Source organism: Ptychodera flava, chromosome 10 (assembly GCF_041260155.1).
Source record: "Ptychodera flava strain L36383 chromosome 10, AS_Pfla_20210202, whole genome shotgun sequence".
NCBI lineage: Eukaryota > Metazoa > Hemichordata > Enteropneusta > Ptychoderidae > Ptychodera > Ptychodera flava.
Genome location: NC_091937.1, coordinates 26018381 through 26036462, shown reverse-complemented (window position 1 = coordinate 26036462; position 18082 = coordinate 26018381). Strand labels below are relative to the sequence as shown.

Here is an 18082-nt window from a genome sequence, read left to right as displayed (position 1 = left end):
GTGCTAGAATATAAACAATATCGATTTACTAGACGAAAACGAGGCTGTCTTCAGAACTTAAGATATCGTCATGTTGATTGCGAAAACCACGACGGTGCCGCTAATCGAAATGGATAGAGACCCCAAAACAGTTAAAAACCAAAACAAACTGACATTAGTTGGCATGTATTGACCACTGAAGCAACCCAAAATCAAATCCTCATTTGAAGAAACCTTTGCCATGCTTATCATCCTGAATGTCGATAATTGTTTCGCAAATAAAAACAGAGTGTGATTTGTATAGGATAATTTGCATATTCAATATGCATAGGAGTAGCGTAGAACGTAATTTGCTACATCCGCTTAAAGTCGATTATAATGAATTGGAGTAAAGAGGTTTTGAGCTTTTTAACATGCTTCTGTATTGATTTGCAAAATGTAATGGATATCCCTGGGTAGATGTGCGCATGTATATCAACATTGTTTAATATATGTAATTCTCTACACGTGACATAAACAGGAAATATACCTGTCTATCAGTATCGATATTTAATGCCTTATCAGGATTCCAAGATTCACCGTAGAGGTCGTCGGGGACTGGCCTTCCGTTGAGGCGCCCAATTCGTCTGATTACCTTCTCAGCTTCTTCCGTCTTCCCTTTGGATAGCAACCACCTAGGAGACTCTGGGACGATCCTGTGATACACACAGTGAAAACGACTGTAAGCTTACTGATTAGAGTACCACACATAGCTATCCTCGACACAACTTTCCTTCTGTTATCTCCTACCAAAGTATTTTTAGAGGCTAGATTTTCAAGTGTATTTATGCCACTACTTTGGCGTCTCAGAGCTGAGATGTCGTCGTCATGTGAGAGTATTATTTGGAGTGTCGAACTGCAATAGTTTTCGAAATGTATGTTTTCGAGACGACCCCTAAGTAAAAAGTGAAAATAGCATAATTTCCTGAACACTCCACTGGCATTCGCTCATGGCAGGTTCACACATTTGCTACACTGTAGTGTAGCGATTATATTATCGTCGATCAATCGATTTAAAAAAGTAAATTAATAATAATGAGGAGGAGGAGGGGAGGAGAAGGACGATGGTGATTACAGGGGGGGGTTAGATGATTATATGGCTGACGTCACGGTAACTATGGTGACGATGATGATGAATGATGGCGATGACTCCCATTGTAAGAATGCAGTAAAAAGTGAGTCCAAACTTATGTTAGAAAATGCAATACCTACCACCAATAAGAAAGGAGAAGAATACAGGGAAGATTGATGACGAGTTGAAGGATCCGCCATACTCGGATGTAGTACGCCTCCAGCGACAGCAACATGTAGCCAACACCAAAGAATATCTTGTACGCCATTCCTACTTTTGTGCGTTGTGACGTCCCAGCAAGTTCTGTCACTGAAAGACGTCAGACAATTACAGTAATATAAAGCTGTACAGGAGAGAAGTACATGTTTGGAGCAAAAGAGAGGACGCAAAAGGCGAGAATGTGTAAGCTTCGTTTGGAAGGAAATTATGAAAATGGCGGACAATAACAGCGAACGAGCGGGAAGGAAGCGTGATCTATGAGGTTAATTCCTTCTACATCATGAATAATCAGTTTACAATCTCGCCATACTAAAGAAACTTGATCTAACTGTAACATATGTTACCGTGTCTTTTGGGTCGTCTCCCATATCGACTTTCAGTGCTGGGGATACGGATGTTGAATAAGCTTTGGCGGTGAATATACTCTTCATTGCTATGGTTGATGCGTGTGGAAATTATGTATGTGACATACTTTGAATCAAAGTCGACAAGGTATGCCGTCTCTCTGTGTTAATTAAATGCGATGACTAACATCCCATATTTAAGGTGGCGGTAAAGGCTAGAGCGTCAGTTATAAACTTCAATAAAACTATTAAAACATAAAAGTAGTCAACATTCTCTGTGGAATAAAAAAAAACTAGACATTTGGGGTCATAGGCATTGCAGAGTTATAGCCCGTTAAAACTTCTGAAAAACTGACCAAATAAGAGGAAGTTGGGTAGTCCTTAGTGTATTAACTATGGTAGAGGTCCCCTAACTTTTAAAAAAATGTTTGAAAAGGGAAAGTCATTTTTTACTGTTTTTCAGGTAAGTTTGACAAGGCAGTGCTTGCATTCAGAATGCGTGACTGCTATTGTAAATGCATTTTTAGATTCTTTGAGTGCCAAAGAGGTGTCAAAAGTGAGATTAACCAAAAAGACTGCTCTGTGACTTCAAAAGAGGGGTGCAAATATGGCTTGTTTTCAACATTTTTGACAGAATAACAGTTTTCCTACATAATTTTATACCAATTTAATCCAACCTTTGAAATGAGATATGGACATGGAATTTTTACAGCCTATTTACAAGGTTACAGATAAGATTTGTATGGCACAATTTTCCTGTATTTGAAGTACTTTTTGAAAAATCACATTTTGAAATTTGAAAGAATATTTAATAATTTTTTGATATGTAAACCCATGTAAAATCATAAAAGCAAATTTTATTTACAAATCCTGCCGTACAAATCTTACAATTAATAGTGTCAACATATTTATAACTAATTTGGTAGTATTAATACTATCCAATTATTATTAAATTTAAATATGTAAAAAAATATGAAAAATTAAAATTTAATATTGATTGGTGTCATATTTCAAAATCATGGCTACAAATATACAATTTTTATATTTTTTGGAGAAAGTATTAACTAAGGGGAGTTATCCTGAAAATTTGAACTAAATATCTTGATTCTAACACTTGAAACTTGACATTAACTCTGAGACAAGAATTGGTGCAAAAATAGCCTTTACCGCTACCTTAATCCAATTCTAGCAGGCCCATATTGTTGAGACAGTTGACGGTGAGAGATTTTGACGTATATTTCTGATTCTATCAGTTAAATAGAGATTGAGCCCGCGTCGAACGGGACTTGAAGGTATACAGTCACCTGTAATCTAAATATGCCCACATATGGCCAAAGGGGCGTTCTTTGGTATTCAAAATGTCTTTGTGAGCTAGGGCGCTGTCTTTAAAAAGCGGCCACCCGCTAAACTCTGTGATTGGCTAGATTTTCTCTTTCCATGGTAACTGTGGCAAAATTGGAACAGGTGACGGTATACCTTTAATGAAAACTCGCATGCTAGCGCTGCAGCTATCTTTGTTCCATTTCGATGTAAATTTTCTATCGTTGACAGAATAATAGAATATCTACTCCAGAATTTGCACGTCGCAAAAAAAAACTGGTCTTCATCTGTTATATTCCAGTATGGGTCAAGTTGTATTAATAGTCTCATTCATCAAACACAAATAGTCGGACTACGATCGACAAATGGAGACCTTATTCTAGAAAAAAGCAGCTATACGTCACCCAGAACGAATGCCGCCAAATAAACGCAAATATTAGCCGTTCCGATGCAGAAACGTGCAAGTGCGAAGACTTCATAGTTGGGTGAAAATGCCGTTAGCGTTCCAAAAGTCACAATCAAACTGGCTCCCACCATAAGTCCGCGTTTACGTCCATACCTGCAAGTAAACCTTCTAAATGAGCAAGAGAAACTGCTTTAAATTAGAAATCTGAAATATTTATTGCCGTCGACATTTATGAAATTTTGAACAACAACAATACCCTATAATGTCAATGCATCGGAATCAGAAAAATAACTTTAATGAGCAGAGAATCGCACCAAGTCCTGTCGATGGGTGCTTGTTTGTAAACACCTTACAGTGCTCTGTGACACGTGTATCAATCGCATAAATAATTTACGATTCAAATTTCTTGATAAAGGCATTGTCTTAATCTTCATTTCTCGTTTTCCTCAACTTTGCCATACTATAGGTAAACTCTTCCACAACTTTGAGTACGCGAGAGAAATTGCATTGGCCTTCTTCGATTCCAATGGAAATTCTGTAGCAGTTTTACGAAACCAATGATGCATAAAAAGTCCCAAAAAGTGATCATCGATGATTTGATGTTCAGCTTAGAAAAGTGGGACTGTTGGCAGATATGAGTATCCGGTTGGACATTTTGACAAGGTTGAAAATGTCGTTCTCGAAAAGTAGATTTCTAGAATGCATTTTATCCAATAAACGACAATTCACCGACTCTCATCATCCACTGATTGGTCAATTCAAAACAGGTGCTATACATGCATGGCAGGTGTAATTGTCTTTCTGGGATGACGAATATATCTAGATAGGAGTGTAAGTGGAATTAACTGCAGAATTACGACAAGTGTCTGGGATTCTCACCTGTCCAAAAATATCCCGAAGACAAATGAGCCTACCAACACTCCCAGCCCGAACAAGGAGGTTGAAAGCGAAGTCAGATACTTCCGGTCACACACTAGGTCGAACTGAACGAAAAAAATCAAAAATTCAAACAAAGAAAGAAGTGATCGCATGTAAAACATGGAAATATGCAAACAGAAACTTTCATCGCCAAAGCACGGTTCTTTTTACTCTCTCTCTCTCTCTCTCTCTCTCTCTCTCTCTCTCTCTCTCTCTCTCTCTCTCTCTCTCTCTCTCTCTCTCTCTCTATTCCTTGTCTGTGCACTGTATGGCTTCTTGATTAACAAGATACATACAATGAGATACACGCTTTTCGAAAGCAACCACATGAACAATTTAGTTCTGGTCAAATTTAAAATTTAGATGTAAACAGTATATAATTTAGTCGAATCAGATTTCTAAGGATAGTATGGAAACATGTATGTGCCATAGATGTATAAATGTGGAAATTACATGTAATTATCCGAGTAAATCTAGGGCAGAGAAGTTTACGAACAAGGTTCAGAGTACCTGTTGAGCCACCGTAGATTTATACTGCGATCTGTCATACTCCCAGTCATGGTCACACGGAATTTTCGATTCATTAGAACTCGGTGTAACGCCGTTTGCGAATGAATACAGGATAGAGTCCACTGTAACGTTGTATCTGTGACACTGGCTGTAGGTAGACACAGCGCCGCAGCCGATATCAACTTGCTCCATGGGGATTGTCAGGGCTTTAATCAGCGCAGCACAATCAGTGGTCGTATTACAGACATCCTTGCGAAGTTCCTCGGCAGCCGGCACTTTGCACCACGATGGCGTGCTCGCCACGACGAACACTGGGGATATCACGTCCATTGATGACAGCATAGCGGTGAGTCCCAGTAGAAAGTACACCATCATCTGGTAGTTGCTACGCTCACCGAGAATGTGCTTCAAGACGTGGTCAAACTGCAGCATCTTTACTAGATGACAAGATAAAGTATCAACACAGTAAACACTCCAGTCAAAGTAATACGAATTGCTAATTGCCTCTGTCAAGTGTAGCTGTACATGATGAGTAACTGTAAAGCCTTCTGAGAAAATATTGATTTAATTGTATTATATATTTCGGAGCATATCAGGACTCCAAGATATGATAAAATTGAGATGGTAACTTGAGAGGGCCAACGTATCTGTAGATATGTTTTCACCGTCTGCAAACTGTTTGACAAGGTTTGTTTGTGAAAGATTCTCCATCGACAATATTTTCCGCTTGAAAAACCACAACATAAATGAAAACTAAACATACCTTAATAATCTAGCGGCTGTTGGAAGCACAGCTTGTATCTCCACGGTGTCCCAGAAAGTAAAGAGAGTGGCTTGTAGTCGCTGACCATGGTCAATCACGTGACAAAGTCTCCGCCTTTCGGCAGATGACTGACATATATTGGCTTGTTGGAAATATGGATGTTGTCATACTGGTAGCTATATGAATACACCAGCCTTAGAGCGTTTAAACATAAATGAATCATTAATGTGAAAAAGAAGTGCGCGTTTTTAATGGCGACTGAATAGTTATTCCATCGTAATCTGAGCAGTGTCTCGCAACTTTATGTTCCGTTCGCTTCGAGAAATGAAATCGTAATCAAGTATGGTAGTGAGTTAGTTTTCAGGAGTTGAGTACCCAACTCATCAGAATAGCATCTTTGCATTTGCCTCTAAACCCTGAACAACAACAGATTTCTTAATTTAGTAAGCGTTCAGCGATGATACGGATGTTTCAAGTGAGAGCAAATAGCTATTAATACTTAAATAAAAGGTCTGTTTGTCTGTGAGATGAAGCTCTATTTCAATGTGCGATAAATCTCTGCTGAATTCAGAGGATAGACGTATAAAAACCTCGGTGCATTTCATATCTCGTCATTCGTTAGATAAACGTGTATTAGCTTTTTCTGCTAGGATTTTGTTCACAAGCTTTCGAATTTATTGACGTTCACAGCGATTTCAAATATCTTCAGACTCATACTCTAAAAGGTGCTGCTAAACTCGGTAGCGAGGTAGTGTAGAAAAGGCCCCTTTAATATACTACATTACAATTACATCGCATAAAGGTCAACTTCCCAAACCCCTGTGCTCCCACAAACGTCGGAAACCATTGGAACGTGACTGGCAGACCCACGAGAGACTAAAATACAATTATTATTCCCAGATTAAAAGCAGTTGCTCTGAATAACAGAAACAGAACAATCCGATCCATTCGATATCAAATTTCACCTTTTAACACTGCACATTTTACAGGTATGGGCTACGCGTGGGCCACCATTTTAGTCAGAATTTAGACTGCATATTAATGAGCATAGTCACCTGACAAGATCATGTGATTAGCACATCTGTACAGTGGCAAGCTTGGAAAGTAGACAACGAAACACCGTACCGAACGTTGAAGTTATTTGCCCGGCTTCACTTTTTAAGTCTCCGACTTTGTACTAGAAGTCTTCTATGATGGCATCTAGTGGTGAATTACGAAACGACGATTATTGTTTATGTTTTTTTTTCTCAGACCTGACAGACTATCCCTCTTTTCGTATGTGCGACACTGACTCAAAAATAAGTGATTTTTTCGTTTTTCACTCAATGTCTACATAGGATGCTTGGTTCGGGAAACCATGGAGGTAAAATTACTCCATGGGCAAACGAAATCTAAATTCGAAGGTAGCTCCAATTTGGAAGTAAATTCAACGCAATCACTGCACTCGTACTATTAAGCAATGACGGCCATGCTTACCATGACCCATGCCTGACCCTATTTTAGCTAGCAGCTTAGCCAGCGGCAGAAATGGGTCAGGAAACCAGACTAGGAACCGGACAAAGTCCAAGGCTGTATGTATGGTAGTATACGCATGCGCTTGCATGCAAAGACCAGTAAAATTCCATATTTTGTATGGGATGCTTGGCTTGAAAGCAAGTGTTGACTCTTGGCACAGCGACTGTGGCCGAATTTGCAAGAGTCGTAAATCAAGTTCACAACTACATCCAGACAATCACACACACGCTGTACACAACTTTCGTCTTTGATACCTTTCTGTCATTTATTCCTAAACCAATTTGATTTTCCGATATTTGCACCCTGTTACAACTCTGTTATCGGTAAATTTGCTGATACGTTATCGGTTAGGAAAATTTATTACGTTATCGGCAAACTTTTACTACGTTATCGGTTAGAAAAAATACGTTATCGATTCGTTAGTACGTTATCGGGTTTGATACGTTATAGGTTAGTTACTACGTTATCGGTTGTAACACGCCCTCCAGAACTGAACTGCGAGAGGAATATACGAACCTCGGGACACGTACTATTGGTTCTCGGCATAGTGACAGCGCCCTCGGCCGGCATGTATATGTGGGCTCTGTCACCCGCAAATATTTTAGGGGCACGCCTCCACAAGGTGGAATGTGGAAGTTGTGACTCTATGCAGGGTGTCTAATTTGAACATACATTTAGAATTCTGATCACAAGTATGACATAAACGTCAACAATATTCCTATTGAAGATTCAAGGCTATTTTTACGGTATGTCACAAAAACATGTTTTGCCCGCTAATATCGACTACGCACCGGCCACAATTATCAATTGACATGGAAAGAACGATTTCAGATGAAAGAAAAAAAAAGGTGCTAGTGCAGATAATTATATGCTTGTGTGGATCGTTTTGTCCGTACGTCGTCTGTTTGTCTCTTGTTAATACTTAAAGAATACATGTTGAACTTTCTATTTGGAGATGACCTGGCGTATCGTGTGCAAAACTTGGTGAGAGCGAACTCTAAGACTTTTCATTTGAAAAGGTAGATTATACAAAAAAACCGGAAAAAATGTAGGTGCTATATATAGTTATTGCTCAATTGGCGGATGCAGGACGAATAAGAGTTTTGCTTTCGGCGTATCGGATATCACTTCAGAGTTGTAACCGTAGCTTTAAACAGAAAAAAATTAAATCAAAAATAAAAATGAGGTATTTTAAGATTTTATTTAAATGACAGGAAATATTGATAAGAAAATGAACACGGAACTTTTGATGCATTCCTTTTTTAAAAAACATCCTTTTAAGGAGGCGCCGTCTTTAATAGAATAAATACCTGCTTCCTGACTTTATATATTCTGTAGTGTTCGTTGGCTCAGTCGAGTGTCGATCAAGGAAACCTAAAAATAGTTATGCATGGATGACTGTAAAGTGATGGTTTCGGGCTTTCAAGACTAAATCAGATAAGTCTGCGCAGAATTCAAACAAGTGTTTGGTGAGCGGACTCAAATGCACGTTGCACTCAAGCTGCATGCCGCGCAAACCAAATTGATTAATCAAGTGATGACGATATCAAGGCTTGCAAATTTATTGTGATTGTTAACACTCTTTTCAACTTTTCAAGAGTCTTGTCTCGTAGATTTCTGGCAAAATGCACGAAACTCATGAAACGTCCACGATTACGATTGTCGGTTGCTGTGCTGTATTATTGGATTCCCGTCGATTCATTTAAAAAAAATGCACGTGATTTCCCAATTACTGTAATTCTATAAAAATTGTAACAGCACGTAGATCGGATGTGCTTCATTAAGCAAAAAAAAAAAGGAAAGAGAACCTTTGAGGACGGGGACACGATGATTTCAGCAATAAATGTACCTCCTACGGCCCATAATGGACGAAAGCAAACTTTGCGCCACATTCAATGTACGAGGTGAAGCCGAGTACATTATGGAGTGTAGTTTCTTAAGTCTATTATTGGTCGGGAGAGGGTACACTTACTATTATTTTATAGTTTTGCCGGTGCCAGTGAATTTGTAGATATAGAAAACATCTTGGACCACAATACTGGATAATCAGATACATTATCAGTAATAATATGACGTCACAAAATTCACTGCTATTGACAAAGCTATAATACAATCATTAATAATGAAATTGAGATAATGAATACAGAATGAACAAGTCACAAGGTTTAATGACGATAATGTATTAGAAGAAACTGACATTTCCTTGGTAAGCGATTTATCTATGATTTATGAATTTGCGATTCAAATCTCAATAATCCGGTTTACAAATAAGAGTGATTAAACTCGGCTTAAAGATATTTGGATGACGTGAAACTTAACAATGCAGACTTGGTTAGAAATGTGGTTCATGGATTATCGCATTGAGCACAGCTCGCAATTCTGGATTTGATAATGGTCATGGATTTTACAAAATCAAGTACAAATCTATCTACAAAATCAAGCGAAAAAAAGTCACACGCATCAAAAGCAACAATAGACGAAAAGTGGAATATTTACAATAATACTGTTTTGCTGGTCATTTGCAAAATTTGTCGGAGAAATTAAATTACATCAAGCATCGACATATATATGGATAAAGATAAAAGAAACTTACTGAAAAGAAGTACTGTTATAGAGAGAATACATATTTCATGAAACCAAGGTGTGGGCGCCTCGCTTTCAAAACAGAGAATTTCTTTGGTTATGTGGCAGTTACTGTATAGTTGAATTGCTTGGTCTGCACTCTCTCTCTGGTCAGTGCACTGCAATGGTCGTTGGAGCGAATACTAATTTCAGACAGAAAAAAGGAGCGACTGTCCATGAGCGAACAATCCACCCTCACAGGTTATTGTCCTTCTCGGGTAACGTTGATTCTAAATATTTGAATTCACACACACAAAAAGGACTTCTGTCCGTGATTGAACAAGCCACCCTCATAGGTTGTGGATTTTTTTGCATAACGCTGATTGTGAAAACACATACACACAGACTTCAAAGAAATCGTGAAGACTTGTGTCATTGACTCTACAGGAGCTTGGATTGGGCTTTCGAACGGTCCTGATCGTGATGTGAATATTGCTAACGCGTTTCGTATACCGAGTCCGTGTCTCACTTTGTCAGATACCCCCTTCGATCATTATACACTTGTGCTCTATGTCCTTAACCCTATCCTCAACTTGTGGGTGGGGAATGTCCAGGGTTAACAGTCTCGATACAGAGTATGCTCCTTTCGGCTGTGGCATTCAGATTACGGCGTTCACCTTTGTTGCTACTGTACACCCAAGAGCAGACTGGAATCTAATATGTAATTCTCAATAATTCAACTCTCTCGCTTTTAAACGGCGAAAATTGTCAAGAAAAGCAACTCAATATCAGTCTTACAAGGACTGTGAGAATACAGTCCTTCTTTTGTACGTTTGATGAATGTTCAGCATTGTACCGCCATACTTAAAGTAAAAAAAACAAACGTGAAGAGAAGCTGGTGAGTCAACATGGCGTCAAACTTACAGAGTAGCCTAAAATCTAACCGAAGCGTTCAGACTCTTCGAACCGAATAGGGCTTGAAACTCTCTGCACGATACATTTCATATCAAGTCAGACCTTTGCATTTAGCTTGAAGACACTGTGCAGTGACTTTTCCTAGCTATGTACAATAATCAACAATCGTATATTACAGATATCAAACACTTTCTTCAAATGCATTGTTACGAATTCTGGAGTAACTAAAAGTATGCAGGGAGGTTCGTATTCGATAAATGCTATCTTCTGGTAACAGACTCCTTTTATACTGCAGCTGTTGGTAGTGGTACTGAACTCCAAAGATTTTTTTCTTCGTGTCTGCGATTTCCCGTCTCACAGTTCAGCGTACTTTTTACACCGCTTCCCCGGGCACTGCTTGCTCCGAGTTACTGACTTTCACGGACAGCGACCTGGACTCGAACACCGCGTTCATCCTTTCGTACGGCGAACCTCCGTTTTTCTGCACGCTGGTCTTCGGTCTTATCCGGTGTGACTGAACTCTATTCATCGGGATGGTCTCCTCTTCGTTCACGACGAATTCATGCGTCTTTGATTTTCGGGTTTTGATAATAAACACGGTCACGGAACACAATACGAGGAGAAATAGGATTGTGACAGCGGCGAGTCCAGAAGTAATGAATAAAAAACGCGAGCTGGAGTTACCATTGGCCGTCGCTACTGGTAAACTTGTCTCTCTTAACTTGGTTGTCGAAGAAATTCGTGGCAGAGTTGCAGATGTTGGAGACAAGGCATTTCCCGTCGAAATAGTCAGCTTTTTGCTGTCTATGGATGTCTTCCTCCCTGATGAGGTCGATGGATTAGTAGATTGAGCGATGCTTGCAATAATGATAGGGGATCTCTTCCTTGTCGAAGTGCGACTAATTGCCGGGAAACTCATTGGCTTTGTAGTCAGCTTTGCGGCCGACAATTTAGAAGAAGCGCCGGTTTCTTCATTCGTTGTCTGATGCAGTGTAGACGTCATTGAAGTCGGCGAACTTGAGACGGAGGTTACAGTGTGTGTTTTCTTGGCACTACTGTTTTTTGACTGTGCGGTCGTTGTCGGCGGCGTTGAAGTAGCGACAAGCGTCTCTCGCGTCCGTGCCGATGATCTGCGGGTGGATTCGAAAATTGGGACTATCGTGTTTTCGCCTCCAATGTCAGTGGCTGATGTTGATTTTATTGTCGACATTGTCATTGTCGTTCGTTCCGTTGTCAACTTTGAGGTCGGTGATTTTTTGAGGTTAAAGGTAGTTTCTCCTTGTTCAGTAGAAGGAATTGGTGGCTGCGCTTTCGATGTTGTTGAACTTCCCGCCGATTCAGAAACGGTGAAAGTGAATATCTCCGAAACATCTTTCACAGGGTCGGTTGTTTTCGGTGTCGTAAGCGGCGTTGTTGACGCAAGGGAATCAGAAACGACACGTTGGTTGTGACTTGAAGTTTGTAAACTCGAGCCATGATGAACAGCGCATGTTCCCGCGTGTTCACCTGTGGTGTTCAGGTTGGTCAAAACAAAGGTCTCGTTTCCGATCTGAACTTTAAGCTTCGTGCTCCCGCGACCTTGAACTGTCCATGTGTAATTCGCGGTTGTTGGAATAAGGGTCGCATTGCATAGAAATGACACATTGCGGGTACCGGTGGCCGTGTGAATTTCCTCGGGATGTTCGCTTACACGGTTGCGCGGACGCGCGCCAACGATGAACGGCCTCACCTTGCAATGTCCGTGCGCGTGATCGGCAACTCTCGGCCCACATCGGAAGCTCAAGGCCGCTAAGTGCTCTTCGGCGTAGAAACTGAAGTTCGCCAGCAGATCACCGTAAAATTTGTCAAATGTCAGAGCAGGGGCCTGTTCGGTGACGTTAGATCGGGTTGTAAAATTCGTATTCACACTATTATTATACTGACGAATTATTGCGCAAATGTAGTTCCCATTATCAAATTCAGCCGTTTCATTTGTCAATCCAGTAAAATGAAGAGTGGATTTACCTCTCTCTTGTGGTGTTTTGACGCTGTATCGGTCCCTGTCGACCAGTCTTTCTACATCACCGCCGGGTAGAAGGTTTACGTCCGAACTAATTTGAACTCCATTCTTGAACCACGCAAAAGTCTTGTTTTCAGACAATCCTGCGGACACATTGCAAGTCAGAGAAACCGAAGTGGTCCAGTTAGACGGGTTCAGCACCTCAAAGACGTCGTTCGGATCCTGATTGGAATAAAGACCGGGGTCTGACATCGACAACGCAAAGTTGTGGATGAGGAGAACTGCAAAAAGCACTGCTCCTTGGCCCATGATGTGGCAAAATGAACCGGCTGTGATCTCGCCGGGCAAGCACACCTCTCAATGACCGTGGCAAGAATGCTTGCCGGTCCCAGCTTTCCCTCACTCATCCGGGCGCTAGACAAATTGTGTGGTAATTCGATCATTTGTTTTCCCATGCACCATGACACATACAGTTTGCACGTGCGGGCCACTGTCTATACCTGTAGTACATGCGATGCGGATATTGCACAGACGGGTTGACGCCCTCATTGAGGTCACACAGAGCGTCCTGTATTGTGGCATTTTACACAACGATGGGAACTCACAAGAACGCGTAAGAAAAGAGCGGGGGCGCCTTTTTGTCAACAGCCGCTCATAGTGCGGTTGTTCAATTCAACCACCAGAATTAACTGAGACTTCGCGGTTTCTTAAATTCGAGAAATGTAACCTGCAACGCTAATAATTGTTTGTTTTTTCTCAAACTTTCATCCACCGAGTTGTTCGTCGCACAATATCGTAGTAGAACACATAACAAGTTTGAGTGGCATTAAAAGTTAATTAATGAATAAATTTAACATTCACAATGAATTAGTTTCGCAATCTTTCTTATCTTGGGTACATTGCTATTGTTGTGTTCGAAGCATCGGAATGAGGGGGCTGGAAGTACAATACACTGAAGACAAAACATGCTTGAAAATGTCGAACAAGGATGTTACTTCCGGGTCGTGAAACCCTTCGAAGGTCACTTAGAGCAAAACATATTGCGTACGTCACAAATGAGTCAACGGTATATTCATACATAAACAGAGTAGTCGTAAGATTAGGCTAAAGAAATAAACCCAGAATTAGCGCCTCCATGATAATATGGGCACCAAAATCACTTTCTATATATAATGTCAGTATCAAAGATCTGACAGTATTATAACTTGGGCACCAAACACGTAGAACCTGGAGCGCAATAGTTCAAAGCCATTGGATTGACTTTAGTATCTCGAGGGGCGACCAAAACAATGTGAAGAATTTGACAGAGCGAAATATGCGTTTAAAAGTAAACTGCGCTCTTTCTGTTTTCTGCAGACGAAATGCACCCGTGAAAACAGTTAAAAAGAAATCATGTGGATTGTGGAAAACCAGCTTTCATGCTTTGTCAAACCGGGTAAATATGTCATATCATACTCGCGCGAAACAGCATGTCTCAATTCCGACCACTCTCTCAAAAGATCTAACGGGCTTCCCTGTCGTCAAAACCAGTGACATGCGTCGCGCAACTATTACAGTTAGCGTTTTGAGTAACAAAATCAGGCTGAGTTAACAATCTGAATACTGTGTACCTTCTCGGCATGCTTTGAGGGGAACAAGAAATCGTAGTTTACATTAAAAACACGAAAATGAAGAAAAATATTCATCAAAATTTACATCTACTGGAAAATGCAGATGGTTTTTATACTTCTTGGGTCTCTTTGGTTACACACTTGTGATGCGTTCTCGGGTTTGAGGGCGCTCGCTCTGTCCCTGTTTAGTCTCTGTAATGCTGCCTCCCCCAACTTCCTTTAATTCCCAAACATTTTCGGTATTTTGAAGGTCTGGACTTGAATCACCTGCGACATTCTTCTCTTGACGGCTTTCCTGTGACCTTTCGCCAGGAATCCGGTCTCTGGGCGCACCGGTGGCGACGACATTTGCATCTCCGCTAGGCACTGATGAAGTGGGCGGGTTCACGTTATTTTCAGCAGCTTCAACACCCGCGGTTTCTCTCTCAAGAGGAGTAGTGATCGATATATCTGTTGGCTTCTCAACGGTGTCAGTACTCGCATTCTTCCAGCCTTGCACAGACGCGGGAGACGCACTTGTCGGTTCTGCGGTCTCCGCTTTTGGTTTCTGGTCACTTGGCTGACTTTGAGAAGTTGTCGATTGGTCGTGTATTGATGACTCAGGTGTTTCCATGGCCTCGTTTTCACGGTCTGGAAAAGCAGACTGTGGCAAGTCGCGTGCGGTTCCTGTTTTGGAGTTTTCGTCGTCCAGAGAAGGAGTCGGTGGGGCAAATGTTGCCAGCTCGATGGCCCCGCCATGGACGTCCTCGTCGCCCTGGGAAATTGCTGACTGGCCGAACGTTGTCATCGTGACGTCGTCAGTGTCTTGATTTTCTCCGTCGCGAGTCACCGTCGGACTATCGGTCGGAAAATTGGTGGCTTCCGAGCCTTGAAAATATTCATTAAATACGATGTACTTGCTTTCGCGGTATCGCACTGACGTCAGCTGCACGGCGTCCTTACGATGTCCTCGTTTGTGCCGCGATGGCGCGCGAACCATTGCTATGGCAATTATGAGGAACAAAGCACCCACAGCAGCTACTGAGACGCAGATTATAATAACTACATGAAACTTGAGTAGTTTTGGTTTATCAGTGGGCAGCGCATACCTAGCTAAGGGAATGGATGTCGGAGTATGATCTTGGCTGTCCGTAAAATATCCAGAAAACGCTTGGCGCCAATGTATGGTGCTGTGCACGGACGTGGCGTTTTCAGTCTCGCTGTTCGGTTGCTTTTCAGTAACTGCCGGCGCCCTCAGTGTCTTTATCGTGGGTTTGATGTTCACGGTCAACGTCGCGTTAGCTGTGAACTTACGTGAACTGAAGTCGTAGTCGACTGTACACGAAACCGTGTACTTTCCATTGTATTCGTGTGTAAGGTTACCCACTTTAACTGACCTAGTGGCATCCGGTGACATTAAACCAGGTTTCCTCTCAGCATCCCCGCCGTGTTTGCTGATAACCCAAATATAGTCCATCTCGATGTCAGGAAGGACGCTTGCGTTGCACGTAAACTCAACTGTATCGGCCTCTGAATTGATATCGTGAGCTTCGGGTAAAATAATAACATTCGGCGGCTCATAAACGGTAAACAGTCCTGTTCGACACTCACTTTCCTTTTCAAAACCCTCCTGGCGCACTTTGCAGGTGAAATACGAATTACTGTCCGGCGATAAGGAATGTCTTAATGTCGGTCGGGCGGTGAGGCCAGCAAATGTTGAATTAACGATGGGGGTTGAGTTGTCTTTGAACCAGGTGATGGCGACATGAGGTATTCCTGGGTCGGTCTGGCAACTGATATTCACAAGATCTCCCGCAAATAAAGTTATTTTGTGATTCGTCTTTCCTTCAACGGTGCAAACGGGGTAATGATCACGGGGGACGACGAATATTTGAACTTTCACCATCTCTGACTTAATTAGAATCGTATCATTGGCAGCGTGTCGTACGGTGCAGCTATATTCTCCAGTGTATAGGTCGATGGATTCAGATAAGGATATATTTAAATTGAATGTACCTTCCTTATCCTCAGTGTCGATGCTGTATATATTGCTGTCGATCGGAAAACCGAATTCGCTGGTGTTTTTGATAGTCTTGTTATCACTGATTGGAACGCCGTTTTTGAACCACGAGATTTTGTACGAGTCCGTAGCATTCGCGACTCCGCACCGCAGGTAAGCGCTGATCTGTTCACCATACTTGAACGTGCGGTTGAACGCCGCGGGAACGGCAGTGAACTGCGGTCCGGGGATGCTTAAAGCACAACTCTGCACCGCACATGCAACCAGGAGTCCTGCGAACCAGCGGAGTTGACAGCTCACCATCGTCCCAGCTGATATTTGAGCTCGAACAGCGACAAAATAGCATTTAGTCAGCAGTTCAAGTCTTTAACTTTAAGAAGTGAAAAGCACAGGAATATCACATGAAACTGATGTTATCTACTTCCTGCATCCGGGTCCGTTGCGAAAGTCTTGACTTAACATAACAGGAATATCCAGGGTAAAATTGAATGTAATTTTACCTTTCAGAATGTACAGGGAAACGACACAAGGTTTTTATCCATGACTTGAAAAAAACCCCGAAAGTAAGATTTTGTTCACTAGACTTTTTACTTTCGACACGATTATGTTCTCAGCAAAAATGAATAAACAAAAGATGTGGAATTAAAGTTAGCATTGTGAACGCATGCAGGGATGTGCCATTGATGGTTGTTATAGGGATTTTCTAATGGTGAGTAATGCTAAAGTTGAAAATTCCGAATTATTAACAGAGTTTTTTTTGGAAGATGTGCATAGTCTCAACACATTTACTTTTTATGAAAGGAAGAGTGTTAACCCTCATTCAAAATACCCCTCTGAGGGCATAATGGTAGAACCCTGTACGCGTGTGTCTCGAACGCCAAATGTCATCATTCTATTCCCGGTACATGTATGACTACTTTAGACAGTAGAACGCCTGCGCGGTGTGATACAATTCTCGACAGAAGTAAGGAAATGGGATCTTAAAACTGATGCTGAACAAAAAAAATACCATTTACTTGACCATCCAATAAATAAAGGTACATGAAATGCTTCATCTTGAATCGGTAATGGACCATTTTTACCTCATTGTGTGATCTTATTTATTTATTTATTTATTTATAATATTCATCCACAGCGGACACGATACGTGTACCGACATAGGATAGGATGACTGAAACAGGTGCGAACCACCTATACAAAGCCAGTCACCCTAATGAAATGAAATATGTACAAATGAAAAAAGCAAACAACAATAACATACAGGAGATCTCGCGAGACTTTGAAATATATAGCACTTGGGCGCCAAACCTCGCGAAGCAATTGAAATTGTGGATGAAAGGATGACATGTGCATAGCTTAGGCTAAGTAAAATATAATGATTTTGAGCTTTTTTCACTCTGACCATAATGAGCCATTTATTCTCAGGCACCATGCAGAGACTGTGACTATTTCCTGCTATACATCACAGCCACGCGAGATCTCGTAAAGCCTCGCGCGACCCGGAAAAAACTGCGTTTTAGGATGAATTGAATTTGTAAAACTGATCGTCTTGTGTTTGCGAATGCATACATCCCTTTTTGTGACTGCGCTATCAGTAATTGAATAGACTGCGAACATTGTTTCGAATGACGAATACGCATGTTATTATGACGTCATTCGTATTGTATATGTCTTCTCCGGAACAGAATATGAGATTGTGAAATGTTGAAAATATCAGTTCCTATTTTGACTATTTTTGAGAGCTGTGGAAGTAACCTGATGTATCTTTAGCTTAAAGTAAAATAAAATAGATAAATGCTTATATGTATGTAATATATATCAGTCAGCGCGCCGTGTGTGAACAAAACCAACGTTGAATCAATATCCCGTATGTTTTCAAAGCATCACTGGCTGAACCAACGACCAGACAACA

The 18082-nt window shown here is 41.2% G+C and overlaps 1 protein-coding gene across 1 annotated transcript; it reads right to left on the bottom strand.

Annotated features, from left to right (window-relative positions):
- Positions 1–9226: 9226 nt before the first annotated feature.
- Positions 9227–16543, bottom strand: LOC139142338 (uncharacterized). The gene has a single exon (XM_070712253.1). The coding sequence runs from the start codon at positions 12868–12870 to the stop codon at positions 10936–10938; it is 1935 nt and encodes a 644-aa protein (XP_070568354.1). The 5' UTR covers positions 12871–16543; the 3' UTR covers positions 9227–10935.
- Positions 16544–18082: the final 1539 nt, after the last annotated feature.